The sequence below is a fragment of the Loxodonta africana genome, chromosome 23 (genome assembly GCF_030014295.1).
Source record: "Loxodonta africana isolate mLoxAfr1 chromosome 23, mLoxAfr1.hap2, whole genome shotgun sequence".
Taxonomy (NCBI): Eukaryota; Metazoa; Chordata; class Mammalia; order Proboscidea; family Elephantidae; genus Loxodonta; species Loxodonta africana.
Window position 1 is genome coordinate 33,085,338 of NC_087364.1, and position 21,961 is coordinate 33,107,298.

The 21,961-nt window shown below is 37.1% G+C and overlaps 1 protein-coding gene across 1 annotated transcript in view; it reads left to right on the forward strand.

The window, feature by feature from the left end:
* RNF17 (ring finger protein 17) overlaps positions 1 to 21,961 on the forward strand; it is a 224,019-nt gene that overhangs the window by 120,690 nt on the left and 81,368 nt on the right. The window contains exons 20-22 of the mRNA XM_064275375.1: positions 16,334 to 16,561; positions 17,251 to 17,401; positions 17,531 to 17,649. Coding sequence (XP_064131445.1) covers positions 16,334 to 16,561; positions 17,251 to 17,401; positions 17,531 to 17,649 — 498 coding nt within the window. The remainder of the gene's footprint in view (positions 1 to 16,333; positions 16,562 to 17,250; positions 17,402 to 17,530; positions 17,650 to 21,961) is intronic.

A 21,961-nucleotide genomic window follows, 5' to 3' on the forward strand; every position in this document is an offset into this window, starting at 1 on the left:
AGAGTAGCCTGCATTCCTATTTGGAAAAATGTGAGTTTTCCTGGGTTTAAGTGGATACTTTTCAAGATATCTGCTTGAGCCACCCAGGACAGATCGGTGGTTGAGCCAAACCCAGAAGCACGAGGACAGGGTAGAGGTGAGGAGGACTGGCAGGGTTTGAAATCAAGACAAAAAGATTCTTCCACAGTAAGGTCTAGTGCAGTGGAGTGGCCCCCAAGGAGTCCTCTAACAAACTCCCACATACAGCCCTCACAGAAGCCATTGTTGGGAATAACTACGCTTAATACCTAAAGTAAGATGAAACAGCAGTGATACCCAGCAGAGGATTGCAATCACGTGCTCACTATGTGATTATGCTGCTGCTTCCTGCCCTAACATGATTCTTCTCTGCCCTAATACTGGAGGAGCTGGAACCGGAAGAGAGAGGGCCTATCTTTTTTCTACTGTAGGTCCTCAGTGAGGGAGGAAAAGAGAGAAGATTGAACATTTAAACTCTACTGGACTAAGTTTTCTTTTTATTAAACTTGGGTTTAGTAAGGTATGACTTACAGACAGTTAAAATTCATCCTTTTGGTACACAGCTATATCAGTTTTGACAAACACACAGAGTCATATGATTGTCATCACAGTCAAGACAGAATACTTCTGTCACCTCAAGAAGTTCTCCATGTGTCCCTTTGTAGTCAGTTGCCTTCCTCCATACCCAGCCCCTGGCAACCACAACTCTAATATCTATTCCTATGGTTTTGACTTTTCCACAGTGTCATATAAATGGAATCATGCAGCATGTTGCCTTTTGTGTCTGGCTTCTTTCATTTAGCATAATGCTTTTGAGATTTATCCATGTTGCGTGTATGTATCAGTGGTTTGTTTTATTGTTGACTAGTATTCCATCACATGAAGATAACTACAGTTTTATATTTTCACGAGTTGATGGACATTTGGATTACTTCCAGTTTGGGGTGATTTCCTGAATAAAGCTGACTTGCATACAGGTCTTTGTATAAATATATATATATGTTACTCTTTTCTATTGCATAAATACCTAGGAGTAGAAATGTTGGGTCATAAGGTAAGTGCATGTTTAACTTTATAAGAAACTACCAAATGATTTCCAAATTGGCCCTATCATTTTGCATTCCCACCAGCAGTGTATCAGAGTTCTATTGCTCTGCATCCTTGATTTTTATCATTTTGTGTTTATTTTAGTCATTCTTATAGGAGTATAGTGGTATTTCATAATGAGTTTAGTTTGCATTCCTTCATATTGGGCATCTTTTCATGTGCTTATTTGCCATCTGTATCTCTTATTTGGTGAATTATCTTTTCAAATGTTTGCCCCTTTTTTTTATTGTATTGCTTATTTTCTTATTGAGTCATGAGACTTCTTTATATGTTTTAGATACAAGTCCTTCATTAAGTATATACATTGCAAATATTTTCTTCCTGTCTGTGGCTTGTCTTTTCATTTTCTTAACAGTATCTTTCAAAAGCAGACATTTTTTACTTTTGATGAATTTCAGTTCATCTGATTATTTTTCTTTTATGATTTGAGTTTTTTGTATCATAACTGAGGAAGCTTTGGCTAACACAGGTCATAAAGATTTCCACCTGTGTTTTCTTATAGAAGTTTTATAGTTTCAGGTTTTACATTTAGGTTTGTCACACATTTTGAGTTAATTTTGATATATTGTGAATGGGTCCAGGTTCTTTTTTTAAACATATGCGTGTCTTATTGTTTCAGTACCATTTTGAAAAGGTTAGACTTTCTCCTTGGAACTACCTTGGCTCCTTTGTCAAAACCCAGTGGAACATAAATGTATAGGCCTGTAAGTCTTGAAATCAGGTAAAGTGGTCATCCAACTTTGTTCTTTTTCAAAATTGTTTTGGCTATCTTAAGTCCTTTTGTTTTTCCATATACATATTAGAATCAGCGAGTCAGTTTCTACGAAAAGCCTCCTGATTTTGATTGAAACTGCATTCAATCCGTAGATCATTTTGGGAGAATTGACCTCATAATAATGTTGAGTTTTCCAGACACATGAACATAGTATATCTCTTGATTTGTTTTCTTTGATTTCTCTCATTAATGTTTTGTAATTTCTAGCCTGTATATCTTGAATATAATGTATTATGTAAATCCCTAAGAATTTCATGTTTTTTACACTCTTGTAAATGGTACATTTGTAAAAATTTTAATTTCCAGTTGTTCATTGGTAGCATGAAAAGATGAGTTACAATTGATATTGACCATATATTCTGTGACCTTGCTAAACTCATGATTAGTTTTAGCTTTTTTGGTAGATTTTTGGGGGGATCTGTTTTTTTTATGTAGGCAGTCATGTTGTCTGTGGATAAAGACTGTTTAATTCTGCTTTCTAATCTTTTATTTTTCTTGCTTGTTGCACTGACTAGGTCCTCCAGTACCATGTTTAATAGGAGTGGTGAGAGCAGGCATCCTTGCCTTGTTCCCAATCTTAAGGGAAAAACATTTAGTCTTTCACTGTTAAATATGATGTTAGCTGTAGATTTTTTGTACATGCACTTTAGCAAATAGAGGACCTTCCCTCCTGTTTCTAATTTGTCGAAAGATTTTATCCTGAGCGGGTATTGGATTTTGTCAGATGCTTTTTCTGCGTCTGTTGTGATGATCTTATTTTAAAATTGTTTTATTGTGGTAAATATATATATATATAAAACATTTGCCAATTCAACATTTTTTACATGTACAGTTCAGCGACATGAGTTATGTTCATGTTGTGCAACCATCACCATCATCTGTTTCCAAATTATTTCACCAATATTGCAATGATCATCATTTGATTTTTCACTTTTAGTCTTTAAATTTGATTTGCTTGTATTTTGTTGATGGTTTATATGCCCTTGTTAACAAGGGATATTAGTCTTTTGTTTCATTACTTGTAATGTTTTAATCCAGTTTGCTATCAGGATTATGCTGGTCTCATGAAATGAGTTGGGAAATGTTTTTTTCTTCTATTTCCCAAAAGAGTATGTAGAAGTGGTATTTGTTTCTTCCATGAATGTGTGGTAGAATCCAACAGTGAAGGCATCTGAGCCTGGAGTTTTCTTTGTCGGAAGATTTTTTAAACTAAAATTTAATTTCGTTAATAGATACAGTGCTATTCACGTAATATATTTCTTCTTAAGTGAGCTGCGATAGTGTCTTTCAGTGAATTTATCCATTTCATCTAGGTTACAAATTTATTAGCATATAGTTGTTTATAATATGCCCTTGTTATGTCTCTACGTTCTATAATGATTTCTCTTCTTTCTTTCCTGATACTGGTAATTTGTATCTTCTTTTTCTCTTGATGTGTCTGGCTAGGGGTTTATCAATTTTCTTAATCTTTTCAAGGAACCTGCATTTAATTTCACTTATTTTTTCTCTATCATTTTTCTATTTTCAATTTCATTGATCCTGCTCTTTATTTTCCTTCTATTTGTGGTGGGTTAATTTGTTCTTTTTTCTAGTTTCTTAGGGTGGAAGTTAGCTTATTAATTTAAAATTTTTCTTGTTTACTAATATAAGTATTTAATACCCTAATCTTCTTCTTAGAACTGCTTTAGCTACATTTCAAACATTTCAGTATGCTGCATTTTCATTCAATTGAAGATATCCCATAATTTTGCTTGTGACTTCTTCTTTAACCAATAGTTTAATTAGAAGTGTGCTGTTTAACTTCCAAATATTTGTTAATTTTTCTAGATATATTTCTGTTAATGATTTCTAGTTTAATCCGTTTGGGCTCAGTGAACATATTTTGTATTATTTCAATTTTTTTATGGTCAATCTTGGTGAATATTCCATGTCCACTGGAAGAGAATATATTCAGTTTGTCAATTAGGTCAAGTTGGTTGAGATCGTCTGTATCATGTATTTATTTATTCTTGTCTGTATATTTTTATTGATTACTGAGAGAGGGATGTTGTAGTCTCCAACTATAATTGTGGATTTGTTTCTCCTTTGAATTCTATCACTTTCTCCTTCAGGTATTTTAAAACCGTTGTTAGGTGCACGCACATTTAGAATTATTATCTCAACTTGGTAAATTGACCTTTTTATAAATAAATGTCTTTTTTTTTTTAATATCATTGGTAACATGCCTTGTTCTAAAGTCTACTTTGTGTGTTAATTAATATAGCCACTCCAGCTTTCTTTTGATAAGTGTTTGCATGGTGTGGTTTTTCCATTCTTTTACTTTTAACCTATCTATGCCTTTATATTTAAAGTGGTTTTCTAATTTTAAAAAAAAACCCTGTTGCTGTCAAGTCGATTCGTGCTTATAGCGACCCTATAGGACAGAGCAGAACTTAGGCATAGGATTTCTCAGGAGTGCCTGGTGGATTTGGACCGCTGTACCTTTGGGTTTTGGTTTTGTTGTAATTGTTACCTTCGGAACCCTGGTGGTGTAGTGGTTAAGCATTTGGCTACTAACCAAAAGATCAGCAGTTCAGATCCACTAGCTGCTCCTTGGAAACCCTGTGGGGCAGCTCTACTCGGTCCTATAGGGTCACTATTAGTCAGAATCGACAAAATGGCAATGGGTTTTTTTTTTTTTTTTTTTTTTTCTTGTTACCTTCACCTCTCAGCTGACTTCAAATTCCTATAGCAGAGGAGTGCTATAGCTTTGTCATTGTTTTGGGGGGCTGGGTACATTTGTGTTTTTCTCAGTGTTAGTTCTCCACTCTCAACTTTCAGCTATCCCAGCATTCCTGCACCACAGAGGGATCTCTCTCTCTGTGCTCTTGCTCCCTCCCCAGGGTTAGCCTAGGCTTGTGGTGGGTAGTAGGGATTTTTTTTTTTCTGGTCCAGCATCATTCTTAGATAGAGCCTGTGCTTCTGGGCATCAGGGTAGGGCTTTTTCATTGTTCTTGCCACTTTTTCCCTATGGAAGCCAAACTCTGCCTTTATATCTGTGATTTGTTTTGGTGACTTCTGCATGTAATTGGTATGGGATCCTGGCTGGGCCCAGGATGACTTGCTGCCCCTCTTCTACCTTTCCCCGTGCTGTGGTGGGTCTTTGCCTTTGCCCTGTGGGCAGTAGGGTTTGCTGCCACTTCCCTAGCAGCTTAAGGCTTTTGGTTCATAGCAGGCATAGCTTCATGTCTTTCCCCCAGCAGTGTCAAATCACCTCCTACCGACCTGCAGCACTGAGAGGGCCTCTCTCTGATCTAACTTGCCTCAGTATTTCTTGTGAGAAATTGGTAGAGACCATTGGAAAAGAACTTGGAAATGAATGCAAACTCCACTTGTATTTGGGGCCCCCAGCTATTGCAGCCTGACATAATAGCTCATACTTGGCCTTATCAGTTCATTAAAATTTTCACTGATTTCTTTTTCCTTGCCTTTGTGGCAGTCACCTCTTCCTCCTGTGCTGCAACAGGTGAGGGGTTTGTATTTCCCATATCTTCTTGGAGAGGTTTGACGCCCCCCGCTTTGGAATTTGAGCTACTTGGTTGTCTTATGACCTTCACTTTCTGGTAGGCTCAGAAAAGTTATGATTTTGTAGCTTATCCAGCTTTTTCTCATTGTTAGGGTGAGAGCACTGTTCTTTGCCGTTTTTTACCTCCTAAGTGGCTAGACTGAGTTTTTAATAACTGCAAGAGGCTGGAAAGCTCTGGGAGCTACTAGAGCAAAAATAAAAAGGAATGAGTTGAAAGAAGGGTTGAAAGCAGTGTTTGAATGGACAACCATTTCAACTTTGTGCCCTACCAATTTCAGACTATAGTAGCTTCCTTACTGGCCTCTCTGAATCTCTTCTCCCCTCTTTATAATCCCTTTCCCTGTAGTCAGAGTGAACTTTTTAAAATGCAAATATGATTTGTTATTCCCCGTTGATCTTAGGATACATTTTACAATTTTTAACATGGCCTGTGTCTTTCTCTCCAGCCTCATTTCAACCTCATCCTTTTCCACTCTTACTCCCTTTCTGTACTTGAACCAAGCTGTCCCCTCAGGTTCCAGAACATTTCCCTATCCCTTTGTGTGTATTGTTTTCTCAGTCTGAAATAATTTCCCCTTCACTTTTCCCTGCCTGAGTAATGGTGACTCATGTTTAAGGTCTGACTCAGTAAAACTTACTCAGGAATGCCTTCTCTGACATTTATTTTACCAATACTTCTGCCCACCCCCAGACTAGATTAAGTTGTCTCTATTCAATGTATTCTGTAGCACCCTGTATGTCTCCTTACCACTTATCAGTCTTACTAGATGTAAAGACTCTATCAGAGGAAGAATTCTGTATCTTGTTCACTGCTATATTCCCAGTGTCTAGCATTATGCATGACACACATGAGGTCTTCAGACAAATCTTTAAATTAATAAAGATATTTTTAAGTTTTTAAATTTCTCTTTATTTTAAACAACCTCAGGGCATAAGGCATTTACTAGATGAATATTCAGATAAAACATTAAGAATGTCAAGAGCAGAAAAAGAAAACAGCAGGCACCTGTATCACCTTACCATAGTGTACTACTGTTATAGGGGAGCACCAAAGCGAAAAATTCTTCCACAGTAAGCAAAATAGAGTCTGAAAAGGGGAGCTCTTTGTGGCAGCGTGGGAACTTTCTGGGAGAGTAGCGTTCCATAGTAAGAATACACAGGGAGTTACTGCTAGCTTTTAAAAGTTCTCTGCCTTTACAGCCGTCTTTACATAGAAATTCAAATTTCCAGTGAGAGCTTTTTAGTTATAAGATCATAAATTCAGTGCATATAAAATATATCCAACTCTGCCCTCAAAGTTGACAATTCTGGTTTTATAATGTGAGCATACACTGAGTTTTTAATTTATATTAATACCTTTACATGACTGTATAAACCGTATAATCCAATTAGTTCTATTGTAGCCATAAATTAGAGGTACAGTCCTTGCTGTTACCTTGTGTTTCTTTGAGTTATGCTGTTAATCTGTCTGGGTCACTAATGATAAAGAATAACACTGTTTGACTTCAGGAGTCTTCTGTAGTTAAAATCCAGTGTTTTTATTAAAAACTCTAAATATTTTCTTACCACTCATTTAGCCAGTTTTGTTTTAAAACAAGGTCATGTAGTTTTACATAAATTGTTTTCTTCTGTTAACATCAGTTTTATAAAATATCAAGTTATAGCATAGAAGCAAAGATGAATGTTTAATTTTATAACCATAAAACAGTTGTATACATGTACTACTACTTTAGAAGGATTCATAAAATCTGGTAATAGTGTTATCTCTAGGGTACTATCATCAATAAAGTTTTTTTAAAAAAAACTTAAAGTTCACCAACTAGTTTTTTTCTTCTTATTGTTCAATTATGTAATCAAGAAATATTTACATGCCTACTTGTTACAGTATAACAAATGCTATACTTAGTGATAAATAAGGATGCCGCCTTTGCCTTCAATGGAGCCCTGGTCGCACAGTGGTTAAGAGCTTGTCTGCTAACCAAAAGGTTGGCAGTTCTAATCCACCAGCTGCTCCTTGGAAACCCCATGGGGCTGTTTACTCAGTCCTGTAGGGTCACTATGAGTCAGAATCCACTCGATGCCAAGGGGTGGGTGTTTCATCTGGTTTCGAGTTGCTTAGTGTGTATACAGTAGGAAGGAGAAATGGGTGTTCCTTTTAGTATAAGTACTGTGGTAAGGTTAGTCATGGGTACTATGGGAATTCTGGAGGGTTTGCCCCTGAAAATGTCATCTAAGTTAAACTAGGTAATATAACTAGGAGTGAAGGCTTATAAGCTCAAAAATAAGGTGTGCTCAGGAACTGGCTAGTATGCTTACACAGCTGAGGTACAGAATTAAAGACAGTAGTGCAAGGTGTGTAAAGAGATAAAGCTGGAGAAAAATGTAGAGACTAAATTATTATAAGACCTTAATCAGTGAAAAGTAAATTACTTTATCTCCTGAGGAAAGGGGAGCTATTAAAGGATTTTAAGCAGAGGTCTGAGAGATTTGCGTTTTAAAAGTTTAAAAGTAAATTACACCTACTCCTAACTTAGCTTTTGACATGGTTAGGTTCCAAAGACCAGGTCGTGAGCCAAAAATCAGTGTTAAGCAAACCTTATGGAACCAAATATTCCTCAAGCTCCAGGACTCATTTTGGAGGCAGCTGGGGCGGGGGGCGGGGGGTGCTTCTTCCCCTGCAGGCTGCAGTCCCAGGGTCTGCAACTCACATGTCGTGAGTGCTCTGACTGCCGACTTTCAACATCTGACTTCCACAGTGACTTTGTACTTCAGGCAGGAGGGTCAGCTTGTACAATCTCAAACCACAGGCAGAGCTGATTGCGAACCCGTCAACTAATAGGTTCTTGTTAGGCAGACTAGCGAATCGAAGTCAGTCAGACACAGGGTTGGAAGAACAGAAAGGTTTATTCACTGTTTGCAAACTGAGAGGTAGGCCAGGGTCTCATGACCTAAGGCTGCCAGCTCCTTGAACCAGGGCAGATTTGCTCCTTTTACAGGGAGTGACATACATGTGCATGAACAGTGAGGGGAAGATCTTTAGTCCTGTGATGCATGCACAGTCCGCATAATTTTAGTGAATGAGTTTTTGTACAGGGCTCTAAAAAAATGGTGATGGCTCGGTACTGCCACCCAAGGAAGGTCATATAGTGGGTAGCTCTGGAGTCAGTGCGCCTATGCCTCGGCCTCCTGCCAGGAGAAGAAACTTGGAGATTCGACCAATCATGATGAAGAGCTGTAAAAGTTGTGACAAAAGTAGATTTTTCTGAAAAACAACTGTTATGAGATGGTTAATAACCCTGCTTCAGTTGGGTCAGGATTTGCAGCCAAAGGGGGACCTGCTCTACTCCGACTCAGGAGGAGTTCTTGCTTTCCACCTACCTATCTGGGACCTTCACCTCCTGGCCTTAGCACCTCTAAGCATGCAAACGGCAGATCTTGAGGTCTGTGCCGAAGCGATCACTGTGAGTCCTGTCTGTGCCCCTCTGCCACCTTCTGGCAGACTTCTGGCCCAAATCCGCAGCTCCACTTGGACAACGGAGCAGCCACCAGCCTGCAGCCTCACTGGCCACAGAGCACGCCTGCAGATTATTGGCCTGAGGCCCCAGCGTCCATGGGGCCTTTTCTTTTCCCCCTCTTTTAACTTTATTTGCATCCACGACTGGGGGGAGGGGCAGGATAGGAGGGATCAAGGACTTGGGGCTCTGGAGTGAAGCACTCTGTCTCTCAAAACAAATGGGTTCCTAACTGACTTTAAGGTCACTTAAGTAGATTTTAATGTGAAACGTCAGATAACAAGATTGTCGATAAGTGAGGAGTTAGGTGTAAAGGATTAAGGCTAGAAGTGGGTACTAAAGGCTGTTGAGATTATAATTGCTTGAGAACAGGAAAAACAGATTATGAAATATTAAGGAGATGAATGTTAGAATTTCCTGTTTGTTTATCAGTGGTGAGGAAAAGGAAGGAATCAAGATTGACTTTCAGGATTGCTGACCTGAACCACTAAGTGCCTAGTAATACTAGTCTCTGATAATAGGAAACAGAGGAGTGAGAAGCAGGATTATTGGGGAAAGTGAGGGTGTCAGCTTTAAAAATGTTGCGTTTGAAGTGTCTTCATGTATTCCATTCAACACCATTCCTCTTAAAGTTGTCATTCCCAGCATAGTAGACTATATAATTGTCTGATTCAGAATGACCAATACCAGTCCATTTCAGCTTACTAATGCCTAGGATGTTGATCTTTATGCATTCCATTTCATTTCTGATGATTCCCAATTTTCCTAGATTCATATTTCTTATATCCCAGGTTCTGATTATTTATAGATGTTTGGAGCTGTTTCTTCTCATTTTGAGTTGTGCCACATCAGCAAATAAAGGCCCTGAAGGCTTGACTCCATTTACGTCATTAAGGTTGACTCTACTTTGAGGTGGCAGCTGTTCCCCAGTCGTATTTTTAATGCCTTCCAACCCGAGGGGCACATCTTCCAGCACTATATCAGACAGTGTTCCGTTGCCATTCATAAGGTTTTCACTGGCTAATTCTTTTCAGAAGTAGACCTCCAGGTCCTTCTTCTTAGTCTATCTTTATTCTGGAAGCTCAGCTGAAAACTGTCTGCCATGGATGACCCGCTAGTATTTGAATACCAGTGGCATAGCTTCCAGCATCACAGCAACACACAAGCCCCCACAGTACAACAAACTGACAGACTCATGGAAGAACATTTCGAGATCTATCCTGAAGTACAGTGGTGTCAGTTATAGGATAATATCCATATGCCTACAAGGAAGACAAGTTAATACGACTATTATTCAAATTTACATACCAACCGCCAAGGCCAAAGATGATGAAGTTTTTTACCAGCTTCTACAGTCTGAAATTGATCAAATATGCAACTAGGACGCACTGATAATTACTTGTGATTGGAATGAGAAAGTTGGAAACAAAGAAGGGTCGGTAGTTGGAAAATATGCCCTTGGTGATAGAAATGGTGCTGGAGATTACATGACAGAATTTTGCAAGACTAACAACTTCTTCAGTGTAAATACCTTTTTTCAACAACGTAAATGGCAACTGTACATATGGACATTGTTAGATGGAATACACAGGAATCAAATCAACTGCATCTGTAGAAAGAGACGATGGAAAAACTCAATAAGGCCAGGGGCCAACTGCAGATCAGACCATCAGTTACTAACATGGAAGTTCAAGTTGAAACTGAAGAAAATTAGTAGAACAGGTCCACAAGTGCCAAAGTATGACTTTGAGTACATCCCATCTGAGTTTAGAAAGCATCTCGAGAGTAGATTTTACGTGTTGAACACTAATGACTGAAGACCAGACGTGTTGTGGAATGGCATCAAGGACATCATACATGAAGAAAGCAAGAGGTCATTAAAAAGACAGGAAAGAAAAAAAAGACCTAAATGGATATAAGAAGAGACTCTGAAACTTGCTCTTGAATGTTGAGTAGCTAAAAACAAAACATGAAAAAATTATGAAGTAAAAGAGCTGAACAGAAGATTTCAAAGGGCATCTCTAGAAGACAAAGTAAAGTATTATGATGACATGTGCAAAGATCTGGAAATAGAAAACCAAAGGGGAAGAACATGGTCAGCATTTCTCAAGCTGAGAGAATTGAAGAAAAAATTCAGGCCTTGAGTCTTAATAGTGAAGGATTCTACAGGGAAGATATTAAACGACACAGGAATCATCAAAAGAAGATGGAAGGAATACACAGAGTCACTATACCAAAAAGAAATGGTCAACCTTCAACCATTTCAGGAACATTTCAGGAGGTAACATATGAACAGGAACCAGTGATACAGAAGGAAGAAGTCCCAGCTACACTGAAGGCATTGGCCAAAAACAAGGCTTCAGGAATTGACGGAATACCAATTGAGACATTTCAACAAATGGATATAGCACTGAAAGTGCTTACTTGTCTATGCCAAGAAATTTGGAAGACAGCTGCCTGGCCAATAGACTGGAAGAGATCCTTATTTATCCCTATTCTCAAGAAAGATGATCCAGCCGAATGTGGAAATTATCAAACAATATCATTAATATCACATTCCAGCAAAATTTTGCTGAAGATCGTTCAAAAACGGCTGCAGCAGTGCATCAACAGGGAACTGCTAGAAATTCAAGCTGGATTTAGAAGAGGATGTAGAACCAGGGATATTATGGCTGATATCATAGGGATCCTGGCTGAAAACAGAATACCAGAAAGATGTTTACCTGTGTTTTATTGACTATGCTTAGGCATTCGACTGTGTGGATCATAACAAATTATGGATAACATTGCGAAGAATGGGAATTCCAGAACACTTAATTGTGCTCATGAGGAACCTGTACATAGATCGAGGTAGTTGTTTGAACCGAACAAGGGGATACTGCATGGTTTAAAGTAAGGAAAAGTGTGCGTCAGGGCTGTATCCTTTCACCATACCTATTCAATTCATATGCTGAGCAAATAATCCAAGAAGCTGGACTATATGAAGAAGGTGACATCAGGATTGAAGGAAGACTCATTAACACCCTTTGTTATGCAGATGACGCAACCTTCCTTGCTGAAAGTGCAGAGAACTTGAAGCACTTACTAATGAAGATCAAAGACCACAGCCTTCAGCATGGATTATACTTCAACATAAAGAAAACAGAAATCTTCACAAATGGACCAGTAAGCAACATCATGATAAACAGAAAAAAGATTGAGGTTGTCAAGGACTTCATTTTACTTGGATCCACGATCAACACCACGTATTGCATTGGGCATATCTGCTGCAAAAGACCTCTTTAAAGTGTTGAAGAGCAAAGATGTCATCTTGAGGAGTAAGGTGCACCTGACCCAAGCCGTGGTGTTTTTGATCACCTCATATGCATGTGAAAGCTGGACAGTGAATAAGGAAGATCGAAGAAGAGCTGACACTTTTGAATTGTGGTGCTGGAGGAGAATATTGAATATACCATGGACTGCCAATAGAACGAACAAACCTGTCTTGGAAGAAGTACAACTAGAACGCTCCTTAGGAGCAGGGCTAGCAAGACTACATTTCATACTTTGGACATGTTATCAGGAGAAATCAGTCGCTAGAGAAGGACATCATGCTTGGTAAAGTAGAGAGGGTCAGCAAAAAAGAGGAAGACCCTCAATGAGATGGATGGCACAGTGGCTGCAACAGTGGGCTCAAGCATAGCCACGGTTGTGAGGATGGTGCAGAACCGGGCAGTGTTTCATTCTGTTGTGCATAGGGGTCACTGTGAGTCAGAACTGACTTGACAGCACCTAACAACAACAACAATATATATTCCAGTGGAAAGAGAAATCTTAGAGTAGCAAACCTTCATGTAGCATCACGTTTGCACTAGGCCCTTGGGTTTGTGGGAACATGGTGGCTCATTTGGATAGTAACAGGAACGCATAATGAAGATTGAGAAGCAGAGAGAGCGATAGCTAAGGAAAATGAATGAGGCAGGTGCAGCGGTGGGAAAAAAGATCAGAGGTATGTTTACCCACCTGGAACTACTTGCATTTTGTCCTCGGCAAAGGGAAACCCAGAGTTCATGGGTAAGCCTGAAATTTGTACAATTTGGGGGACCCTCTTTAAGAAAAAGATATAAAATTATATAAGCAAAATTAATATTTATTTAGAGTGAGAAAAGAAATCACAACAAATTATAGATTTTCAGAAGCTGACAGATACCACAAACATTACAAATTCAGGCTCGTCTCTAAAATACTTCTTTATACTTACTATGTTTTTAAACTGTATAGTGATCACCACTTCAAATGCCTGATTTTGTACACAGGTTTCCCCCACTGTCTGAAAGTAGAGCATTTCTGTGAAACCTTTCGTAAACCGAAATGGCATAAAGCAAAGAAGCAATTACCATTAATTTATATGAGAAAAAATTTTGAGTGTTCCCAGACCCAAAAAATAACCTACCAAATCATACCAAATAACCCATAAAACCTAAAATAACACTAACATACAGTAACAGCAGGAATGATATGATAAATGCACAACCTACGTAAAGTAGAAATAATATATGCTGAGATGCTGAATATAGTTCTTGGGGAAGGAGCTTGGTGCCACCACTCTCGCTGTTTGAGGTGTGTGCTGCCTCTTAACAGCTGGCTGTAGAACAAGCACTGAATGCTATTTCTGCTTTTTGCCTTTTTTGTAAATCAAAAATGCTCGTCGGATTGCTTGGGTCAGAGAAAACACACTAATGTAGGTCTTTCATAAAAGCAAAGTGGTGTAAAGCAAACTTTCGAAAAGCAGGGAATACTTGTATTCTATTCCCTGTTGAGGGAATAGAAGAGTAATTCAGCCTTTTCTCTACACAGTTGATTGAAATTTATTTATTGATAGTTTTAAAAAGTTTTTTTCAGATCCACAAGTTGTTCTTGGTATTATATAAGTTTTCATGAAATTGTAGTCAGTTTTAGGAAAATACCGTGTTTCTTTCCTGAATACATATACATTGAATGCGTGATTGGGTACATTACATGGTCTCTGGATGGTGCAAATGGTTTGCATTTGGCAGTTCAGTCCCACTCAGAAGTGCCACAGAAGAAAGGCCTGATGATGTGCATCTGTAAAGATTATACCTTCCCTGTAGAGCAGTTGTACTCTGTCACACATGGGGTTCACCATAAGTTGGAATCGACTCAATAGCAATAGGTTTGTTTTTTTTCATACATTACATGCATACATATGTCTATTATACATACCTATAAACATACATATACGTGCTATTTCAAGTTTTCTTAAATAAATAAAATATGCAGTGTAAATTGACAATGGTTATTAATAGGATAACTGTATAATTTCTCATCCAAACTGGGACATGTTTAAGAGTGAAAGAGGAGCACTGTTATGCCAGGGCAACAAGTATAAACTGGGTGGTATAGTCGCCCTACTCATTAAACAGTTTATCCTCATTGTAGTTGTATATTGTGACTTCTATGTAAAAAAAAAAAAAAAAACCGTTGAGTCAATTCAACTTGTAGAGACCCTATAGGACAGAGTAGAACTGCCTCATGGGGTTTCCAAGGCTCTAAATCTTTACAGAAGCAGACCACCACATCCTTCTTTGCGGAGCAGCTGGTATTTTCAAATCACCAACCTTCAGTTAGCAGCCAAGCACTTTAACTACCGTACCACTAGAGCTCTTTTCAGTTTTTATGTTGGACCCTATATTTTCATGTTGTGACACCAGGATGGTAGAAGTATTTAGACAATCCATTCCTAAACCAAGATGGCTAGCAATAACTTACCTCTACAGGGTTGTGGCCATGAACCGCAAAACTATATCCCACGAAAGCAAAAACTAAATGTATCCCCAGCTCAACTTTTCCTTAGTATTAGATCCTCAAAACGTGTGGCCAACCCAAGATGAGGAGAAATGAGAGAGGGATGTAGGAGTAGAAAAATGATAATGATTTTAACCAGTTGCAGTTAAAAATATCTTGCTTTTGCAAATTTTACAAAAACACGATGTCACCCAAATAACCTGCTCCCAGCCTACCTGAAGTCTCCTATTGGCTTACTATGTCAAAGCTGTATGTTTTCTTTCAGTTCCTGGAATGCATAGCTAACTCCTACTTATCCTTTTTAAATCTCAGCTGAAATGTGGATTGGAGAAGCATTTCCCAAACCCCAAGCTAAATGAGATTTTGTTGGTTTATAGCCTCATTCTTTTCTTTGTAGTTCTTGTCCGTATTATAATTTATTGTTTGTGTAATTAGTAATTGTGTAATTGCCTTTTAGTACCACTAGACTATACACTTCATGAGGGCGCACGCCCTGCCTATTTAGTTTACTGCTGTATCTCTGGCATCTAGCACTTCACTTGGCTCATAGTATGTGCCCAGTAAATACTGTTGAATGGAGGAAATGAATATATGGATCTGGGGCTCAGAATAGAGCTGGAGCTCAGAAGAGAGGTCTGGTTAGGTGATACAGGTAGGAGTTAGCAGCATATAAACGATAAATGAAAAAAAAAAAACAAAAACATTGCCATCAAGTCGGTATGAGTATGATGATAAATGGAGCCATGAAAATGAATGAAATTATCTCTCTCATCATTCATCTCAGTCTCTCTTGATGAAGGCACAACCCTGATTATCACTTATGGGAAAGAAAGGGAAGCCTGAAAGATGGTAGAACAAGACCATGAGACTGAAGAAAACCATGAACCAAAGAAAGAGAACATTTCAAAAAGGAAAGAGTAGCTAGTGCTGAGAGAATAGTTAACTTAGGATTGAAAACTATCCATTGGATATAGCAACAAAAGTTGTTAGTAGCCTTAAATCTCAGCTTATTGTGAAAGAATTAAGTTTTTTCTTTACAGAAATAAAAAGTAACATGTAACTATCTGTACTTAGAGTCTAAGTTAATCTGATTTATTAGATATTCTAATACTTCATTCAATAATTTACTTCTTAATGCATTTTCATAGCAATTGCTTTCTTCTTGTATTCTCATTAGCAAAGGGATTGATACTTTTCAGCCAAGGAGAAGTATTCAAGTTATCACATAATCCCTGAATAACTCTTCTGTCCCTTTGTGAGTATAAAATATTAATGGAAGGAGTTGAACTTATTAGCAAAGCTGGTATTTAGAACTTTTAAAATAGAAAGTTTGGTTTTCAGTTTAGTTTGAAAAAAAAATTTTTTTTTAGTTTTTGTGCTGACTTTGGTTTTGGTTAAGAACTCTTTAAAAAACTTGACTAAAATTTTTAACCTGTTAGTATCAAAACTGGGAAGCAGTGAATCTTGTTCATCTCTAGATCTGAGAAATACAAACATAAGTATTTTGTAAACTATTCTTTTTATTAACAGGGTTGTTTTGTTATTTTTCAGATACACCATCAAAGATAATTCCAAAAAGCATATTGAAGTATGGGATCCTTCTCCAGAAGAAATTATTTCAAATGAAGTAAACAACTTAAACCCTGTGTCTACAAAATCTCTACCGAATGAGAATTTCCAATCATTTTATAATAAGGAACTACCTGTGCATATCTGCAATGTAATATCTCCTGAAAAGATTTATGTTCAGTGGTTATTAACAGAAAACTTACTTAATAGGTATAACATACAAAGAATGCATATTGCATGTGGTTTTATTCTTTCTGTATTTTGTTTCAAAGATCTAAAAGTCTTAAATGTAGAATTTTAAAAGTAGAAAAATTATTTTAGCTAAATCACTAAAAATTTAGCTAAGAGTATAGAAGTAATATTTCTATTGAGAGTTTTCACTAATAGATTCATTCATTCCATGAGTACTTATTGAGCACCAATTATGTGACAGCCATTTTTCTAGGTATTGGGTATACAGTGGTAAAAACATGGACAAGTCTTTGCACTGACAGTGTTTAAATTCCAGGAGAGGGAATGACAATAAACAGGTGAAATATTTAGTGTGGTATGTGATGATAAGTGCAACAGATAAAAATAAAGCAGTTGGGGAAGAAAGCTATTTTAGGGTGGTCAGGGAAGACCTCACTGAGTGAGTAAGGTCAGTTTTAAGTGGGCCTTGAAGGAGGAGAGGGAGTAAACCATGTGGTTATCTGGGGGAAGTTCATCTCAGTCAGAACAACTAGTACAAAGACCCTGAGTTGGAAATATGCTCGAAATATTTAAGGAGAAACAGGGCGTCTAGTTTGGCTGGAGTGGAATGAGCAAGGGAGGACAATAGAAGAACTGTGGTCAGAGAATTGCATGTTCTAAGAAAAAGAAAAGATTTAGAAAATTAAATATTTTTTATCTTTACATAGTTTAGAAGAAAAAATGGTGGCTGCTTATGAAAATTCAAAATGGGAACCCATTAAATGGGAAAGTGATATGCATTGTGCTGTTAAGATCCTCGATAAAAATCAGTGGCGAAGAGGCCAGATCATCGGAATGGTTACAGACACACTGGTAGAGGTAAATGCAAAGTTAAAAATATAATTATGAAAGCGAATCAGTTTTTTATTTTTTATTATGCTTTTTAGTTTGCAAACAAATATATTTAAATGTTGTCTTTCCGTAGACTTAAAGCTATTATCTTTATAGGTCTTGCTGTATGACGTGGGTGTTGAACTAGTAGTCAATATTAATTGTCTAAGAGAACTTCAAGAAAATCTAAAGACAATGGGAAGATTATCTTTGGAATGCTCTCTTGTTGATATCAGGTAGCTTTTAGCAGAATAAATGAATTTTCTTATTGAATATAATCATTTTAAGTATTTTTCTTTTGAGATGGGTTCTTGTTAGTTTTAATTTTGTTAACATGTTCTGAAGTTTTCATAAAATGAACTGTTTCATAAACTTAGAATTGCCTGGAAAACTAAAAATATTTAAATTACCAAAAAGAATCTCTCTAGGATTCTGGGAAAATGAGATGGCACAGTTTCTGAGTCTACTGGAATCATAAAATCAAAGGATCTTGACTATATAGTCAACATCTACAACAAAAGTAGGTAACACAGTTTTCCCCCTATGAGTCCCTAAATATGAGCAGGTAGGGCACCATGAACCAGGACCCTTATGGTATTACCACTTACATGGGAGGATGTGCAGGAAAGATATCTGGGATTCTGATAGCCCAACAGTAGGAACTGGCAACAGTATTTCACTGGAACATGCAGACCAATCTGAGAACAGCAGCCAAAATTATTGTCAGGGGGTAACACAAGAAGCAATTCATAGTTGAATGTAAGACATCTGTAATGTGCCAAAGTTTCATAGTACGGGAGCTTTCTTAGCCATATATTATTGTTGGTGTTAGTTGCTGTTGAGTTGGCTGCAACCCATAGCAACCTTACGTATATAGAACAAGACATTGTCCAGTCCTGTGCCATCTTCATGATCGTTGCTGTGTTTGAGTCCATTGTCTTGGCCACTGTGTCGATCCGTCTCACCAAGGGCCTCTCTCACCTCCACTTTACCAACCACAATGACCTTTTCTAGCAATCGGTCTTTCCTTTTGATGTGTCTGAAGTACGCAAGCTAAACTCACCATCCTCACTTCTAAGGAATATTCTGGTTGTATTTAACCATGTACTTAGCCATATAAACTTTTGAAAATAAACTGAAGTTCCCTTCCATGACCCCACATTGAGTAGAAGCTGCTGGGAGTAGAGTCTAATTTGAGCAGTTCAGAGACATTTGGGCAAAGAAAAGAAAAAGTCCAAATAAAAGTAGAGAAGAACAGAGAAACAAGATTTTAATGTAGGAAACCATACATGTTTGTCACTTTGGGAACACAACAAAAGTAAGAGCTCTAGAGCTATGAAATTAGAAAAGTGATCATGATCTACCCCTTCCAAAAACTCAGGAAAATTTATTTTACTTGAAAAAATGAGCAAAAGGGATGGTTGCAGTCAAATGCCATACAAAGTTATTGTAAGAAAAAACATAACAAGGAGCCAGATATTGAGGGCAATGGGAATTCTCCAAAAAGACATGCCCACAAGACCAACAGTAATCTGATTTTTCAAAATGAACTAAAATTTTAAAAATTATAAAAGCTTTGAAAGAACAATGTGGATTAGAATTGGAAAAAATCAGAACTAAGATGGTTAGAGAAAAAGGAAGATTTGAAAAGAGAGATAATAGAGCTCAGGAAAGAATTAAAAATTGAAGAAAATAATTTAAGAAATATAGACTAAACCGGAAGATACACAAAAGCAAATAAACACAATGTATGATAATGCCTTAAGAGAAACAGAAGGAGAGAAAATTTTAAAACACACAAAAAATAAATAAACAAAAATCCAAGGGATTCAAAAGATGTATAAAATAGACAAAGATGACTTAATGCAAGTGTAATAGGAAACCCAAAGAAGAAAACTAAAGCAATAGAACAAAACAAATGTACCTAAAATAAAAGACTATTTGAAACCATAAATTGAAAGTCCCCACTGCATATCTAGGAAAATCATTTCAGAATGGCCAACAGTGAGAGATAATCTAGTAAAATTATTGATTTACAAGAGAAGGTAAATCACACTGTCATCACCTTTATGCCAGAAAGCAGTGGAGTAATATATTTAAAATACTCATGGAAAGAAAATGGAGAACTATGGATTTTATATCCGGTCAAACTGACCTTTAAGTATAAAGATCAGAGACAACCATATGATCATTCAAGAACTCAGGGAATATTGTTCCTTGGAACCCTTCCTGATGAATCTATTAAGAGAACAAGCTTTAGGCAACCAAAAAGACGAGTTTTGTTTTAACTATTTTTGTTGTTGAGAATATACACAGCAAAACATACGCCAAAAACGTACACCAGTTCAACAGTTTCTACGTGTACAATTCACTGACATTGATTACGTTCTTCAAGTTGTACACCATTGTCACCTTCCTTTTCTGAGTAGTTCCTCCCCCATTAACGTAAACTCACTGCCCCCTAAGATCCCTATCTAATCCTTTGAGTTGCTGTTGTCAGTTTGATCCCACATAGATAGATTTTGAAAGAGCACAATGATCAAGGCAGACATTCTTTAATTAAGCTAAACTATTGTTTTTTTTGTTTGTTTGTTTTGTTTTGTTTAGTTTTAAGAAGACTTCAGGGAATATTTTTGGTTTAAGGTTTAAAGATTATCTTGGGGAGATATTTTCAGGGGTTCATCTAGCCTCCATGGCTCCAGAAAATCTGGATTCCATGAAAATTTGAAATTCTGTTCAGCATTTCTCCCCAGATGAGACTTTGATATAAGGACTAGTGGTGCACATTACATTTATTATACCTGTAGAACTAACACTAAATGATCATTATTAGATAAACATTATAGTATGCATTGAACAAAGTAGATAATAGCACAATTTCAAAAATTGGAGAGAGTAATGGGAGTACATATGAAAAATTGAATAAGCTTTCCATTTAGCTTATTGATACTAGGAGTAAAAAGCACTCTAAATAAGATGGTGGGAGAAAAGGGGAGGGGGAAGGAAGTTACTAAGAATATTGGAACTATGTTAATATCGTATATAAACATGTCAGTAAAAACAGTAAGGAAAGTGCAACTCATGAAATCTTACTGTATATCTTGTGGTGGCTTAGCTTCTCAGAGAGGAACTTCTTTAAGTGATTTTAAAATAGCATAAATGGGCTGCATATCTTGGGTTTTTTTTTTTTTTTATCTTTAGTGGACTATATTCTAAGGTCAAAATAACACCCGCCCCTTGCCCAGAAAGGAGCCTTGGTGGTGCAGTGGTTAAAAGCTTGGCTGCTAACCAAAGAGTCAGCAGTTCAAATCCACCAACTGCTCCTTGGAAACCCTATGAAGTAGTTCTTCTCTGTCCTGTAGGGTCACTATGAGTCAGACTTAACTCACTGGTAATGGGTGTTCCCCCAAAAAACTCATCAGCTCTTTTCAATAGTTGGTAATAGTGTTGATATTGTTATTCTAAAATGCTTGTGTGCATGTTGTAGAATAAATCAAAATAGTAATTATGTATATATTATTAAGAACTGATGTGGTTGATAAATGATAAAGGTGTAATTAAAAATCCTGTAGACCTGATTTTGAATTGGAAGTACCAGTAAAAGCTAATGAGGTTTTTTTTTTTTTTAATACATATTTTGTAGCCTTGAAACATGACTAACCAGTAGCAGTGAGCTCCTCTAGTACACAAATTGTGGTCTCCAAATACCATTGCCCATTAAGAGAAATTAGTACTCTTTGGAAAAATGCCTGATTTCAGGTGTTGGGCAGGAAATGTATATTATGACCCTAGCAAAGAAGCGGTTAATGACAAAAGAATTCAGTAAGCAACCTCAATAAACTTGCACTGACCAAAGATGGAACAATTCAAGCATCAGTAAGGATGATAATTGTAATGTACTTTGATATGTTTAAATCTATAAATTCATAGTGATATTAAAAAAAAAAGGCCTCATTGGTTACCTTTAGAGAATTCTGGGAAACCATCCTATTATTCTGAAAACTGGTAAATAAGGGAAATGCATTTATCTTGCATTTACCATACAGCCTACATTTCAGGATAATCAAATAGTTGATAAGGAAAAGTTGTTCTTTATAGACGAATAAAAAAATAAGGAATGATATCATTAGAATTCTCCTGCCATTTTACAACCACTAATACATTTTTTTTTTTTTTAATACATTAAAGGAAGAGTCCCTGGGTACCACAAATGGTTAAGTGCTGGTGTACTAACCGAAAGGTGGTGGTTCTAATCCACCCAGAGGCACCTTAGAATAAAATCCTGATCACCTGCTTCTGAAAGGTCACACTTATGAAAACACTATGGACTGCAGTTCTATTCTGAAACACGTGGGGTCACCATGAGTCAGAATTGACTCAATGGCAACTGGTTTGGTTTCTTTTTTGGAATAAATTAAGGAATCTAAACAATGATTATCAGCGGCTGTTAACATCACACCCAAAGAGAGAACCAAACATTATGTAACTCCTAATTGAAATCTGCCAAGCACTCCTTGGAAACTCTATGGGGCAGTTCTACTCTGTCCT